Source organism: Ciconia boyciana, chromosome 20 (assembly GCF_034638445.1).
Source record: "Ciconia boyciana chromosome 20, ASM3463844v1, whole genome shotgun sequence".
Lineage (NCBI taxonomy): Eukaryota > Metazoa > Chordata > Aves > Ciconiiformes > Ciconiidae > Ciconia > Ciconia boyciana.
Genome location: NC_132953.1, coordinates 7,409,613 through 7,421,813, shown reverse-complemented (window position 1 = coordinate 7,421,813; position 12,201 = coordinate 7,409,613). Strand labels below are relative to the sequence as shown.

The window sequence follows — 12,201 nt, the reverse complement described above, 5'->3', positions numbered from 1 at the left end:
GCGCCGGCGGCCGCCGCCCGGCCCGCCGCGGCTCCCCGCGCCCCGGCCGCGGCCCGGCCCCGCCCGGCCCGGCGGCGGGGGGAAGCGAGGGCGGGCCGGGCCGGGCCGGGCCCACGCGTCGCCATGGCAACGCGCGGCCGGACCCGCCCCGCCCGGACTACAGCCCCCGGCAGGCGCCGCCGCGCCGCGCCGTCACGCTGGCCGGCCCTCCCGCCGGCCAATCCGGCGCCGGGCGGCCGCCCGCCGCCCAATGCTATTTAGCCGGGGGCGGGCCGTGCTGCTGCCCGCGAGCCGCGACCCGGAAGCAGTGGCGGCGGCGCGGCCCCGGGCAACCCGCGGGCGTCCATGGAAGCGGCCGGCGGGCGGCGGCTCCCCCCGCGGCCCCAGCCCCAGCCCGCCCAGCGCCCCCGGTGAGCGGGGCGAGGGCCGGCGCCCCGGGGCGGCGGAGCCGGCGGGTCCGGGCGCGGCGCGGGGTGAGCGTGCGGCGCGGGGCTGGCGGGGCGCTCGGTCCGGGGGAGGGGAGCTGCGGAGGCCTGTCCCGCACCGCGCTGTCCCGTCCTCCCTTCCGCCTCTGCCCGGGCTGCGCTCCCCCGGAGCCGTTAGTGCCGGCGGGAGCTGCCGCGGCGGAGCCGGGAGCGGCCCAGGGCTCAGCCGGCGCCTGGCTCGGCCTGCGCTCCGTGGCTTAAACCGTCTGTCGTACCTATGCAGTCGTGAAATGGGTGAAAAGAAGAGCTTTTTTTAATTTTATATCCTATTAACCCAAACTCCTTCTCCTCCGTGCAAGCCGTGCTGCTCGTACGGCCGTGGGCCGGCACGCCTCCAGCTGCAGCGGCGCCTGAATTCCCCGACCGGTCCCCTCTGGTGCGTGTGCAGGCGTGGAGAGGCGGCATTTCGAGGAGCGAGCGTGCAATTCATCCCCCGGCACTAATGCCAGGGCGAGGAAAGGGGCTGGAGTAGTGCTGTGACGGAGGAAAAGAAGACCAGAAGGCCTCAAATGAGTTGCCTGCATCCAACCGCTTTAATCGGGTACGTTTGGGAGGGGGAGTGGTGCGTGTTCTGTGACGCTGCTTTGGTTTGGCATGCCCTGAGAATATCTGTGTCTGGAAACTGCCAGGATTAATTGCTGCTTCTGAGACTTGCTTTACATAAGAGTTATAAATACGGAGCGGGCTGAGGACAGCGGAAGGTGAAGAGGGCAGCAGAGGCTCAATTACAGGCAGTGGCGTGGTGATCCTGCTCCAGGTCGTCATCATCGGCGTATTAATGCTGCCCAGCCCCTTCCTGTTGCTGCGGGGATGCCTGGCAGGCACCAGAACCCCCTGAATCTCGTGAGGAAAGCAGAGGCATGCTTTATGCATTGAGTGTTTGGGGCTTTTAGGGTAAAAGCTAGTCTGACCTTGTCATTGCACTGTGTGTTCAAGCAGCGGGACTGGAAGGGGCAGTCCTGTCTTCGCTCCTGCCGAGGGTTCACAGCCTCCCCTGTGCTTGTGCTGGCACTGGCATTTGTGCAGCTGCAGGGAGCCTGCTCAGCCACCTGGCCTGGCTCCTCATGTGGCTGCGTGAGGCTAACGGTGGCCAAATGTGGCCATGCAGGGCCACAGCTGGGGGTATTTGGGGTGGGGGAGTTAACTTCCAGCTGCCTAAACCTGTGGTGAATGGGTTGCAAGGGCCAAGCTGTGGCAGGACTAAATCACTGCCTACAGTCTTTGAGTTAAATAGTGGAGTAATCCTCCGGAGGTGGGACACGTTAAATTAGGATCCTTTTATAGCTTCCAAAATGTCCTCTGGGAAGGCGAGAGAGGCCAAGGCAAGCCGCGTGTGGTGAGAAGCTGCCTTGGCCCTGGGCAGCGCTGATTCAGCGCAGGGACTGCACTGAAAGCTGTGCTGTGCTCTGGGGAAAACTGTTTCCTCCCTCTCTCTTTTTTCCCTTATTTTACCTTATTTTTCACCTGTTTAAAAAGTCTCCGAAGCAAGCGCCCATCTCCTCTGGAGAAGCTTGAAAACCTGGGGGGTCTGATTGTAACTTCTGTGCCACTTCAGCTCTGCTCCCTGTGCCCACAACCCCTGTGAAGCGTGTGTGGCAGGTCTTTGATTTGGTTTTGCTGTGTCAGTGAAAGAGCGCTGTAAGCAGAGCGGAGAGCTCTGCCCTGTTGCGTGTTGTCCTTCTTTCGGGGTGGCCCGGGCTGTGGGTGTTGTGCCTGGGGCAACTTCTTGCCCCTTGGCCTCAGGGCAGGTGTCGAACTGTGAAGTGGAGAGCTCCCGGCTGTGCCCTGCCTGGTGTATCCAAGCAGTGCACAGCTGGCAGCTGGGCTCAATCTCCTCGTTACCAAATGAATAAATAATAAAGCAAAACTGAGTTCCAGCAGCCTCTGCCTTTCGTAGGGGTGGTGGGGAAACATGCTTGTGAATAATGTAGTATTTCTTCCCCCCCCTTGTGCTGTTAATTCACTTTGAGCTGCAGCTTGCTGCCCAGCGCTCTTAGCTGTGTCCTCCTGCCTCTACCAGAATCCGTCTGTTCTGGCCGCCTTCGCTCTTTGCCCTGCCCGTCTGCACCCACGCTGGGCAGCCCCAGCGCACCTTGTTCTCCTCCACAGTCCCGGTGCCGGGTTTCCTGTGGGGGTCTGCCACGCCCTGTGTGATGAGGAAGCTTTATTTCTGAGTGTGTTTGATGGTTGTGATTTTGTGTGGCCTCCTTTGTGCCGCCAGGTGCAGGGAGCCATGGCGGGAGCTATGGTGCGCATTGGTGACCAGCTCATCCTGGAAGAAGATTACGATGAGACGTACATTCCCAGCGAACAAGGTAACCGATGCTTGTCCTCCCAGGAGCTGTGATACGGGATTCCAGCATGCAAGTCGCTTCTAGGTGTATTAAGAAAACAGGAATTGGGCAGAGCATGGGTGGAGAGGGTAGAAGAAATGGGATTTTGCAGAAGGTAGAGCTGAAAAACTAGCTTTTTGGTTGTGAAGATAAATGCCATTTTTCAGTCTGTCTCCCTGCTTTACCAGCCTGGTAGGACATGCTGACTGACACAGGGCCATGTTAGCAGCTTTGAGCAGCTTCATTTTGGGATCAGGTGTGATCCCAGTGTGCCCATTGCTTTAGCTGAGGAGGCTGGCTCTATTGTGTGGTGCCTGGTGTAGACTGTCTCCACGGCTTCCTCTTCTGTTTTCCTAGAAATCCAGGATTTTGCACGGGAGATCGGGATTGACCCTGAGAAGGAGCCAGAGCTGATATGGCTGGCCAGGGAAGGCATCGTGGCCCCGTTACCACCCGAGTGGAAGCCCTGGTGAGAGCTCTGTCGGCAGCCATCCTGTCAGATTCCCAGCCTCCCCTGCCCTTCCCCTGCTGCGTGCTGCCCGCGTAGGTGGCGGAGCAGGGTACCGGCTGGCAAAGGGGGTAATGCCACAATGGATGTACTTCCTGTGGATGAGGAAGTACTGTTTTCACTTTTCATGCTGTTTTTGCCATGCAGTCAGGATATCACCGGTGATATCTACTATTTCAACTTCGCTAATGGCCAGTCCACGTGGGACCACCCCTGTGATGACCACTACAGAGAGCTTGTCGTTCAGGAGCGAGAGAAGCTGCTGGCACGTGGCAGCTTGAAAAAGAAAGAGAAGAAGAAGAAGAAAGAAAAGAAAGAGAAGAAGGACAAGAAGGAGAAGCAGTCGCTGAAGCGACCCATTGTGAGTAGGCTCTGCTGCTTGCAGTGCTTCTGGGGAGGAGCAAGAGGGCTGGGCGGAGGATGAACAAGTGGCTGTGAATTAGAGGGTGATCCTGTGCTGTTGCTGCTTCGGGATCGGAACAGGGATCCCCTGACAAGGGATCCTGTCCAGCAGGGTTGTGAGTGTGATGGAAATCCAACAGAAGTGGGGTCACAAACCCACAAAAGTTGGGAAGTTTTGGTTTAGAGGGACACACCTGGCGTGCGAATGCCACAGCCCTGTGATGCTATTGCTGAGAAGGATATGGCACCGGCCAAGGGTGCTGGTGCTGTTCTTAGCAGCAGGTATTTGGAGTGCTGGAAAGATTTCCTTCCTTGGAGAGGGCAACAAATGGTGTTTATGCAGCGTCCATGCATGTGTTGCTATGATATAGAGGCAGCGAACACTGGTTTAGATGCGTGAGGTTAGTCTGCTTCGCTGTTGGTATCTGCAAGCGTAACCAAATTCCCTTCATATCCCAAGTAACAGCAACTCATCCCTACCCTCTGTCTGCCAGTAATGAGATAAACCTCCAAGGGGAAAGACGGTGCCTTGTGGTGTCGCTCAAGGCATAGACCTCTTCAACTCAAAGCCTCAAGCCTTCAATTTGAGCATTTTCTTTTACATGTGTACATGTAACTTCAAGTGCTCAAAACTTCATTTATACCTTTATGTATACATTTATGTATTTATATGTAGAATGTATGTATAAATCTATGTATTTATACATAAATGTATAAATACACACCTATTTATACGTAAAACTGTGTAGTAAGGATATGTATACATGTAACCAAGTGTGATTTTGTATGTAATTTCATATACATGTAATTTCATCACATGTAATTTCATATACAGGTATATGTATACATGTAATTTCAAGTGCTTAAAAATTTATTTAGACATTTATGTATAAATGTATGTATTTATATGTGTAATATATGTATAAATGTATGCATTTATACATTTATGTATAAATACACACCTATTTATACATGAAACTGTATTAAATAGGTATGTATCCTTAGATAGAGAAGGGTGTATATATAGTCATATGTGATATGTTTTAGTTATGTGCTAATATTTATCCACTTAGGAAGTGCAGCCAGGGCTTCTTCCTTCACCATCCTTTTGGCAAATGCCCTCTGCCGTTCTGCCCCCCGGGCAGGAGAGTCCTGAGCCAGATCCAGAGAGCCAGATTAGAGGTGAAGGCTGCCTTGACGAAGGCAGGGGGAGACCATCAGACATAAGTGACTCAAGGAGATTATTTGCAGGCACATGGCCAAACAGACTGTGTCCCCTGCTTGTTTCGAAGTTCAGCAGACCGTGCCAGACCTTGCCTGACGTGGAGAAGACTTTAGAAAAAGGCCCCTCTTTTAGCAGCTTTGATATAGACATTCGCCAGGACCAAGATCCACCTTTAGAAGTGCGAGAAAAGCTTTGCCTTGACTCCTCTGACTCACAGACTGACGATTTAGAGGTTAGGCCACCAGTGCAACCTTTGTGTGTGTCGAAGAAATCCTATTCACAAGACTTTAAGAATGTCAAAACTCTACTGGAGGCCCTTGAAGACCAAATCCTACTCTTTGAGGATGAAGAGCTGCAAGAAAAGTGGAAGATGAAAGATGTGATGGGTGAGTGTGTCCAAAAGCCTGATCATCACTTCTCAGGCAGAGAGAAATCTACAGGACTGGATGGGGATGTGGAAAGAAGTCCAGGCCTATCGCAAGCCAGAGAAAAACAAAGCTTTTGCCACAGGAACAATGACATCACTCTCTTTGATGCCAGTCCCACACGTGACTGGAGTTTGCAGGAGACAGTTGATGCTGAGGAGGAGCTGAGATCCTGCAGCAAGGTGTTGGAGGGTAGAAGTAAGAGAAAAGTTCGAGATGAGGTTTTGGGTCTGTACCAGAGCAATGAGAGTATCAGCAGATCTGAGAGAAAGGGTTTAAAGCAGATGGAGCTGATGGAAGTAGGAGCAGATATAAAACCAGGCAGTAGCCATGGTAGGCTAGAGAGCTGCTCCGCAGTCCCTCAAGAGATCACAGAGATACTACCCTGCTTCCAAGGGGTAGAGGCAAAGAGAGGAATCGATGTGGATCTTCATTCTGCAGTGGATCCTACATCAAAACATGGTTTTTCATCTGCTAAAGATGGCTGGAGAAATGATGAAGGAAGTAGTTTGATATCAGAGTATGACAGCAGTGATTCAGCCAGTTCACATAATGATAATGGACCCCAGGTACTGGGGGTGAGCCGTCACTTCTCTCCACACCGTGAGTCTGGGAGACAGAAGGATGTGCGCTCCATTGCAGAAGAGCCTCTACTGCCTCATCGCCTCCTGGGGTCATCCCTGGCTCAGATACTATGTCCTGCCCAGAAGTCAGAGAGGGAGCATAGCTCCAAGGGCATGAAATTGTGCCACAGGCTGCAGGAACGTGAGAAAGGCCCCGGCTCAGAACCTGAACACGTTAGTCTTGCGGTGGATTTGTGTGGGAAATGCGCTGCCCAGAAGTCTAATGGTGCTGGAGTACAAAGTGAAGTGAAGAGAGGGAACGGAAGGACAGATCAAGCTCCTGGAGCGTGGGGAGAGAAAGTCGCAGCAGACTTGCAGGTTGAGTGCCAGGGGAGCAACAGTCTCTGTCGGCATGTGAAAGTGGAGATGACCCAAACCAGAGAACCTGCGGGGAGTCGCAGCAAAAGAGAGGTTGGTGAAGGAGCAGGCAGGAATGAGGTAGGACTCGGCCCTTGGTGATGGCCCTTCCATTGTAAACGTTTCCGGAGAACGGAGAGTGTGAAATCTTGCATCTAAGCTAATTTTGGGGAGAAAACGGGCAAAAACATCCTGTTGGATGTCCCGTAAGCAGATGCGGCTTTAATTTTAGTGGTTTTCCTGAAGCTCAGGAGGTAGCTTGAAAAAGCCTTTGTTTGTGGCCTTCCTTGCATAGCAAACACTGCACAACTCGCACCTTGTTTTAGTTTTGCAAGGACATGAGGTGCCTTCTGAACTCAAAACCAGGTGATGGGCAGTAAATCAAGTGGGATGGCAACGTCAAATACAAAATCACCTTTAATTTTGGCTCTAGGACTCTGTAGTAAGCACGCTACAAAGTCAGCCTTTTCCCTGGAGGTCCCACAATCTAAATTGAGGGGGAATAGCTTATTCAGCTATTTTTAGCTTAATTTTGCTTGTTGAATCTCAAGTCCCCGAGCGATTGTGTTGGTTAAGGTGATGTAAGAAACCATAAGTTGCAGCCAGCTCTCCTGTGTCCATGGCTAGTGCCTTGAGAAATGGACTCTGTTCCCTCTTAAATGAAAGAAAAATGGGAAGAAGTTTGACTTAGCTTTCTCAAACAAGAGAAGGACTATTCCCAGGTGTTACGGGCCATTGTTTTGCAGGTGGGCGCAATACTGACTTGTCTGAGCACAGTTTAGTCCTTGGGCTGCTGCTGCTGTGGTCTTAGGACACGAAGATGGCTTACAGGTGTGATGGGGCCCATCTAGAAATGCAGTTTTTCTCCTCCTTCCTCTGTGAATAGCTGGACCATTTTGCTCAGTTTTGCCCAAACTTTTTCCCTCTGTTGCCTATAGCAGGATCCTGCCCTTCACTGGGAAGAAGGTTCCGGGTTGCTTTGTCTTTGTCCATAAGTAATTGCCTCAGTTGAATAAGAACTTACCAAATCTCCTGTTCTGAAGAAGAAAAAAATGAACTGAAAGGTCACGGTGTGTAATGTTAATGAATTGCTTTGCTGTGCTGTTGCTGGTACCCAGCTGCGGCTCCACCAAGTCACTAGCTCAGGTTTCTAATTACCAGCATGTGGTAGTGCTCAGTTAGCTGGTAAGAGCTATGACTATAAATATCAGATAAAGTGCAGATTATCCTGGAAGTCTTAATTAGCCCGATGGAAGTGAGTTTATCTATGCTGAAGGACAGCTAACATCCTCTGCTCCATACATGTAGCTAATGGCCATCTGTAGAAAATAACTAGTTAAGCCCGGAATGCGTGATTTATTCCGTTACCATTGCTGTGGCAATGACTTGGTGGAAGAAGGATCAGTGTATATTCATCTCCCCATCCCTCAGCGTGCAAGTGGATTAACTGTTTCCAGTCTGTAATCTTGTACAGGCACAGAGTACGAGAACTGTGATTTCTGAATACACACAGGCTCTGCTGAAGCAACAGCCCTTGGCTGCACTGGCACGCTACGAAGAAAATCCTGGCGTGCATGTGCTTCTAGTTTAACCTGTGCAGCGTATCGCAGGGTGAGACTACTTGGGTGGGGAATTCCACGAGGTCAAACGGAACGGTCACATTTCTGGGTGAAGATAACTTGATGTCAAGCGTGCGTTGCTCAGAGGTGAGGATGTCGGATGGCTCCCAGGGCTCTTGCTGTGCCTTGAAAGGGAGAGGTGTATTCAGGAGCTTCTCACGGGTGTGCTGCAGCAGAGCTGCTGTCTGCTGCCTGTAACTTCCACTGGCGTAAGGTGAGGAAGCAGCCTGGATTTCAGTCTGAAGAGATGGCAATCGCAGCTTGTGGAGAGTAGGAGGCTTCTGGCCATCAGAGTGGTTCCTACTTCACTCATTTCGCGCTGTGCAGAGTAGCAGGGCAAACGGAGGCAAAGCTGCCCAGGTTGCCTCGGGTGCGTTGATGCCTTCTAGAGGGTGCTGTGTGTGGGTATGTGCCCGTGTGTGAGCTAGCGTGGCTGTCGTCGTCCTCTCGCTTTGGTTTTGGAGTAGTGCCCGTTGATTTTCTGAATCGCCTCACTGTAAAGTAAATCTCCATGTTCAGATGGGTCTTTGGAAGACAAAATGTGTGAGTAAATCAAACGGCTATTCCTTATGCGTCTTGTGCTGGTGGTTGCTGGCTGTGGGGCCTCGCAAGCAGTTTTTCAGCGGTGGTGGGTTCAGTATCAGCAGACAGCGTTCGCACAGGGGAGCGCTTTCTCCCTTTCTGAAATAAGGAGTGTAAGCTGTGCACCCGTGCTTTCCTGTCAGTGAGTCCCATCTGCACGCTCCAGTCCGCAGGCACCCTGCTGGCACCCGTGCAGGCGCCCCTGGGGAACCTCGCTCCGCTGCGTGGCCTCCCAGCGTCTCCGGCCGGCATCCTTCGCGCGTCGCTGAACTCGGACGTGGGGAGCTCGGTGGACTCCAGCCTTGTGGCCAAAGGAGGAACGCAGGTAAGGCTCCGTCTTCTCCGGGAGCGTGCCCTAGAAAGCACACTCCGCAAAAGGTCCCAGGCACAACGATACTTAGAAGCTTCGATGACAGTATTTGTGGTCCCTCGTCAGGTTTGGAATACTTTTGTCTGTTAAAAAACCACCTCCCTACTCCGTCTTTCACTCTATGTCTTTTCTTTTGCTATTTCTAGGGAGCCCAGTGCTAAATTTGTGGTGAGCTGCTTTCTGCTATGTTTAGCAGATTTAGAGAAAGAATTGTTTCAATTACCATTGGGGGGAAAAAAGCCTGTTAAGTTCATTGTAGTAGAACTTTTTGATTTGTGTCCAAATGAAGCATGACATACAGTACGGATAATGTAATCTAATAAATAATATTTTCACTCAACTCTTTGCTGAGAATAAAAAAAATAAAAGAACAATTTTCTAGATGAATGTAAGATTTACAATAGTGTCAAAGGACTATTTATAGAACGTGGCCTTTGGGTCAACAGAACAAATGTGTTAAGTGGTAACAAATTGATCTTTTAAAGGAAAACAAAACAATAGATATGCAAAACATACAAATCAACACCTTCACTGAAGGGTTTCTTCTTGCCGAGGTAATTCTTGTCACTGGTGATTTCAAACATTTTGTTTTATTATGGTCTTGACTGAATGAGTGTTTTGAGGCACAGGCAGGTTTGCAGATGTGCTTCTGTAGGACGGGAGCCTCTTTGGTGTGAGGCAACGTGTGGCCTCGTAAAGAATATATCATCCCCCAGCTGGACGTGGCTCTAGCAGAACAAGGGTAGCAGCGTAATCCTGAGCACCTTCTCGGAATTCAGCAGCTTCCCTGCTGCTGGCCGGTGTCTCGGTGGGTTTGTATCTCCCCTTTCTCTTCAGCTGTCCTCTCACCTCCCTTTCTTTTTGAATTCACAGCCTGCAGAGACCTGTAAGCCCACCAGCCAGCCAAAGAAGTTGCTGGGCTTGGTCTGCGAAGAGAAGAGCTCCTTGAACGCTGCGGCTCTAGATAAAGGGAGAAACGAAGAGGAAGAAAGCGAGAATGAGGTAGGTTGTGTGCCTTGGCTCTTAACGCCTGTTGGTAACCATAGTGCATGAAGCCTCAAGGAGTGAAAAACTGTGACGCTCCCCTGGTAACAGCTGATTGACCCTGGCTGTTCCATTTGACTCTGGGCCCTAATTTGTGCTGCACTTCCTCTGTGTGGTGTTTGGTCGCCAAAAAGCATTTAATCCTGTTTTCTCCTTGTACTCCCTATAAATCAGTGTCTGCCATGACGTATTTCCAGAATGAATTGGCTGTAGGCATGTTGCCTTGGCATATTGCTATGGCTCTGCTCCCTTATTGCACTGATTAGGATCCCCCAGTTCCTCCTGTGGGATCGCAGAGGGCAGAACTCCTCAGTGTTGGCATCTCCTTTCTTTAATACCTTTAGAGTCTCCATGGGACAGCAAGACTGTTCAAAAACCTGCACATGGATGTCAGCGCCCTGGGAGGCAGCTTTGACTCCGAGGTAAGAATGTGGGTGATGTGAGACGGGCAGAGGAAACTGCCCAGGCAGGAGAGGAGCTGCAGCACTGGCCAGCCAGCGCCTGGGCTGGGTACTGAGAGTGTGCAGGGGACGGTGGTGTGGGTATCGAAGGCAGGTTTGTGCCTGAAGGAGAATGCTTGCGGTTTGGCAGATGGGATTTGAGGAGACAGCATCTTTGCACGGCGTGGAGCTTGCTTTCTTTCTGAATGAAGAAAGAGAGAAACTTGGAGCCACGTAGGTGTGATGGGCAAGCTGGAAATCAGCTCTTCCAAGGAACAGCAGAAAGGAGAGCGTCTCGGATCCGAGAGGTGCCACTGCGCTTGCTGTGGGAGGAAGGCTTGCTGAGGAAGAGGCGCAGTTTTTTAGCGTGTGTAGAAAGAAGGCTCATTCTCAGCTGCAGTTGCAATGGCAGCATTGGGGAGAGGAGAGGGGAATGTATTCTGGAAATGCCATTCTTGCGCTGTCACTCAGTTCCACAAGAATCTTAGGAGCTTCCATGTGGACTGCACGTGGCCGCTTTCCTGTGGCAACCGAAAACCTCTTTTCTTTCTTCTTGCACTGCTGATAAACTCCGTGGCTCAGACACAGAGCGTCAGCACCGAGTTCAGTACACGCGTGGCCTCGTGCAGACATTTTGCTTTCCCTGCGGGTGCGCGCTCTCTGCCTGCGCTTTCTTAGCACTGATCAGGCTTAAGATGACAAGGACACAATGGGAAGCGCGTTGCAAGCAGCTCTGGTGATTCGGCCCGACTGTTTGTGCTGACATTAATCCTTTCTCACCGCTTTGAAAATTCTGTTCCAGTATCTGAAAGGCAAATTAATTTCTTTTAAAGCGTTTTACAGTATTTCCCTTATCCTTTTCACAGCATACAAAAATTAAGCTGTAAAGTACTTTGCTGGAGAGCCCATTCACAGCACTGGGCAGAAACTGCAAAGGCTTATGCTGAAGTGGATGTGAAAAAGAAAGGCCCGACTCTCTCATCTCCGAACCACAAGCAGCGTGTCGGGGCCCAATTCGTCACTGAAATGTTAATGTGTCCGGGAACAAAGAGCTGTCGTGGCATTTCAGTGCTGCGGCAGGGCTCCGGGAATCTATTATGAAATGGCAATTGCTGCCCAACAGCCAGGCTTTGTTAACCCAGATGGGCGATACCTTCATCCCGATATTCGTGCCCCACTGGAAAATACAATTCACTTGTAGTTCCATGAGATGGCAGTAGAAAAGCATTCCTATGAGCGAGCCTCAGCTGCAGCCCAAGCCATTCTCCAGCTTCTTTACAAAACAGAGAGAAGGATTCGTATAGCAAGCCCTACAGGGGGGAAATCTGAGCAGTCATGGGGTGAAGTGAAGAAAAAACTGGCTTCATGTAGCCTGTGGATCAGGATTGAATACCTATATTCAAAGAAAGCAAGCGTGTGGTCTTAGCGACTTGCTGAGATGCAAGGATGTTGGGTGAGGGTGGAGGCTGCACCAAAGATGGCACAGGCGTCTGGGAGAGAGGGAGAAGAGATGGAAAGAAACGCTACCCCCATCAGCAGGCTTTTCTGGAGTAAGCTAACTGGGGAAAAGGCACTGGAAAAGAAACCCAAGTCAGATGCTGGGGAATTGAGGTGTGAGGTGTATGTGTAGTAGTTAGAATGTACTCTTGGAACGAGGACGTCTTCTAGGCAGCAGGGTTCGCTCGGCTGCTCGTGGGGTTAGCTCTCACCTGAACCCAGCTTTCTTGCCTTCTGAATTCCTGGGATGGAACAGTCGCTGCAGACATGCGAGACTGCTCTAAAATACAA

The 12,201-nt window shown here is 51.4% G+C and overlaps 1 protein-coding gene across 4 annotated transcripts in view; it reads left to right on the top strand.

Annotated features, from left to right (window-relative positions):
- CEP164 (centrosomal protein 164) overlaps positions 1 to 12,201 on the top strand; it is a 44,247-nt gene that overhangs the window by 1,474 nt on the left and 30,572 nt on the right. The window contains exons 1-8 of one of the 4 annotated variants that reach the window (XM_072884478.1): positions 113 to 410; positions 785 to 1,026; positions 2,707 to 2,800; positions 3,176 to 3,287; positions 3,474 to 3,687; positions 8,726 to 8,884; positions 9,803 to 9,931; positions 10,318 to 10,395. In XM_072884478.1, coding sequence (XP_072740579.1) covers positions 2,719 to 2,800; positions 3,176 to 3,287; positions 3,474 to 3,687; positions 8,726 to 8,884; positions 9,803 to 9,931; positions 10,318 to 10,395 — 774 coding nt within the window. In that variant the 5' untranslated portion in view covers positions 113 to 410; positions 785 to 1,026; positions 2,707 to 2,718. Of the gene's footprint in view, positions 1 to 112; positions 474 to 784; positions 1,027 to 2,706; positions 2,801 to 3,175; positions 3,288 to 3,473; positions 3,688 to 8,725; positions 8,885 to 9,802; positions 9,932 to 10,317; positions 10,396 to 12,201 lie in introns of those variants that run through there. The other 3 variants (XM_072884479.1, XM_072884481.1, XM_072884480.1) reach the window with 3 other exon arrangements.